This window comes from Adiantum capillus-veneris, chromosome 22, assembly GCF_014529385.1.
Source record: "Adiantum capillus-veneris isolate H3 chromosome 22, ASM1452938v2, whole genome shotgun sequence".
NCBI lineage: Eukaryota > Viridiplantae > Streptophyta > Polypodiopsida > Polypodiales > Pteridaceae > Adiantum > Adiantum capillus-veneris.
Genome location: NC_140952.1, coordinates 70,805,536 through 70,808,300, shown reverse-complemented (window position 1 = coordinate 70,808,300; position 2,765 = coordinate 70,805,536). Strand labels below are relative to the sequence as shown.

General features: G+C 46.5%; 1 protein-coding gene across 1 annotated transcript; it reads right to left on the bottom strand.

Moving 5' to 3' along the window:
- Positions 1-1,495: 1,495 nt before the first annotated feature.
- Positions 1,496-2,563, bottom strand: LOC147429561 (uncharacterized). Its single transcript, XM_086495042.1, has 3 exons — positions 2,500-2,563; positions 1,922-2,062; positions 1,496-1,830 (listed from the first exon to the last, which is right to left on the bottom strand). The coding sequence occupies exons 1-3, from the start codon at positions 2,561-2,563 to the stop codon at positions 1,496-1,498; spliced, it is 540 nt and encodes a 179-aa protein (XP_086351168.1).
- Positions 2,564-2,765: the final 202 nt, after the last annotated feature.

Below are 2,765 nucleotides of genomic sequence, written 5' to 3'. Positions count from 1 at the left end.
AGTTTCTATCTTCTCCTCCAGTTCTACTAATTGAACTAATGAGTCACCAGTAGCTGTAAACTCTAACACTAGAATTAGCTATCTAAAGAGATCATCTCTAATTTCCCCCCCCCCCCCCCCCCCCCCCCCCTCCCCCTCTCTCTCTCTCTCTCTCTCTCTCTCTCTCTCTCTCTCTCTCTCTCTCTCTCTCTCTCTCTCTCTCTCTCTCTCTCTCTCTCTCTCTCTCAGGATAGTCCCCTTACGATGCACCAGGGAGGGGAGCATTAGCGAGGTCGCTATTGCCTCCCCCCTAGTCTTCAAAAAATAGGGACTCCAAGGGCCGGCCATGGGAACGGGACCCCATCAAGCGCTGCCACATTATCTATTATACAGCCGCCGCCCCCCCCCCACAGTGAGCACGTGCCACCGGGGCAGGGACGCAAAGGGCCCTGTCACCACACTCCATAGCCGCCGAAGCTCCAAGCTCCTTCATTTCCACTGGATGCCTATGAGAGGTGTGTGTTCCAACCTTTATAGACTCCGCGCTCATCACCTTCCTCCCCATGTGGGATTTTCCGCTCGACACGTGGCAGTAGATGGACACTCCCTTGAAATGGGTTGGAAAAACCCTTAAAAAACCACTTTTTTTTTCCCCTTTGCTCCCCACAGTTTCCATTCACCGCTCACATACCCAATGGCCGAGCCGTAAAGCCGTGCCGGATCATCATCGCATCGGTCGTGTACCGTGCCAATCTTGTTGCCTTCTAATCTTTCTGAGCTCGCTATCCGAGGCCACAAAAAAAGGTTAAAAACATTTTCTAACTTCATCTTGTTGTATCCTGCTGACCGAGCATCCGATGGACAAACCATTGATTTGTGCTACCTTCACATGATGCACACTATCACAAGAACCTTAGCAAGGCCAAAAAGATACCAGATGGCACATCCTTTGATGCGGACAAGTGGACACAGACCTGGTCCCCAAAAAATCTTCAAATAGCCATAACTTGCCATCCAAGGTTATCACACTCCTCCTTAGCTTCATCTTGCACCACCCTTGGATAGGCTGGCAAATCAATGGCCTTGCTCAGAAGAATGTCCGCCAAGTGAGATTGACTCGTGTGATCTACCTTGAACTCAAACTTGAACTCTTGTAGCTCCAACACCCACTATATAATCCTCCTCCTGGCTTCAAATGTAGCACTACCTCTGGCAATAGATTGTCAGCTTTCAACGCAAATAACTTGCACACACTTAACTGCACCTCAAACTTCTTGCAAGCAAAGACCAGATCCATCACCCATTGCTCTCCTTCGGTGTAGGTAGCCTCTCCTAGGCTAATCACCCTTCTCTCAAAGTATATTGGTTTGTAACTTCTTTACGTTTTGTAGTAGAACCACTCCAATAGCAACAGTGCCCACCGTCATAGACATGAGAAGTTTTCCTCTTGATTGGGAGGACAGACCGCTGGCAGCTGACACAAAATTTCCTTGACCCTATCAAAAGCCTCGTGAGCTTACTCATCCCACTCATAATCGTGCACCTGCGGAGATCTCTTTTGAAGAGGATGCATGTATTGTGATAACATCCAAAAGAACCGTGATAGATACTTCAGCTTATGAACAAACAAAGCCAAACCGTTAGCATCTGATGGCAACTCCATCAACACCAACGCCTTCACCTTCTCTGGATCAACCTCTATACTATTTTGCGACACCATATGACCCAACAGTTGTGCTTGAGTTTGTGCTAGCTTGCACATCTTGGGGTTTAGTTGGACTCCTTCTTCATCAAGCCTTTGAAAGAATAACTGCAGCTTTGATAGGTTCTCTAATCTTGAATTGTAGCAACCTATATCATCCACTAAGACCCTGATAAAGCAGCCCAGGTATGGACCAAATACCCTGTTCATCCAATCTTGGAAGGTGGCATATGCATTCACCAATCTGAACGGCATCCTGCGGTAAGGGAGACAACCCCATGGCAATATGAATGTGGTCTTCAACTGGTCTTTGAGTGCAACCCCTATCTGAAAATACCCCGAGAAACCATCCATAATCAAGTATCTCCCGTGCCCAACCACCTGTTTTAGTATTTTGTCTTGAAACAGCAATGTATAATGATTTCTTTTGATTGTTGCATTCAGTGACTTGTAGTCGACACACACCCTCCATTTCCCATTCTTCTTAGGGGTTATGACCACTCGCGAGACGCACTTTGACCCTTTCACAGGGTATATGATGTCTGCATCCAGAAACTTATTGATTTCCTACCAAAGGGACTCCTTTTGGATTTCCTCTAGTCTTCTCAGCTTTTGTGCTATAGGCCTATGTCCCTCCTTGAGAACAATCTTGTGCTCTACCCCTCTTGCACCATGCAAATGCTTGTATTCCGTTGTAAAACAGTTTGGATAGGACTCACACAACTGAACATAACCCTCCTTTTCACCCTTGGTCAAATATTGACCCAACATGCTTGAAACCTCCTCTATGCTTAAACCATGAGCTTGAGGCTGCATACCTTTTTCTTTAGGAGGGGAGTCATCTATGGTGACTACAAATAAATCTGAATCTATCTTCAACATGTCTTCCTTTCTCTCCTCTTCCTCTATGCTAGTGTAGCCTTCATCATAGCCCGTCTTTGTCTCGTACTCGTAGCTCATCATGTCGCCTTCATCTTTAACTTCCATAGGACAAGAACTTCTCTCCTTGGTCTTCAAATCAAGCACAATCTATCTTCCCTTCTCTTTGTCAGGCAAGGTGAATGCTTTGCTCTCCCAATCCTGC

Excerpts from the sequence above, each read along its gene's own strand:
- LOC147429561 (XM_086495042.1), bottom strand. The coding sequence starts at position 2,563 with ATGTTGAAGATAGATTCAGATTTATTTGTAGTCACCATAGATGACTCC. Across the intron at positions 2,063-2,499 it reads CTCCCCTCCTAAAGAAAAAG|GTGGTTGGGCACGGGAGATA; the intron begins GTATGCAGCCTC and ends ATACTAAAACAG. Across the intron at positions 1,831-1,921 it reads GCAGGATGCCGTTCAGATTG|GTTGCTACAATTCAAGATTA; the intron begins GTGAATGCATAT and ends TGGATGATATAG.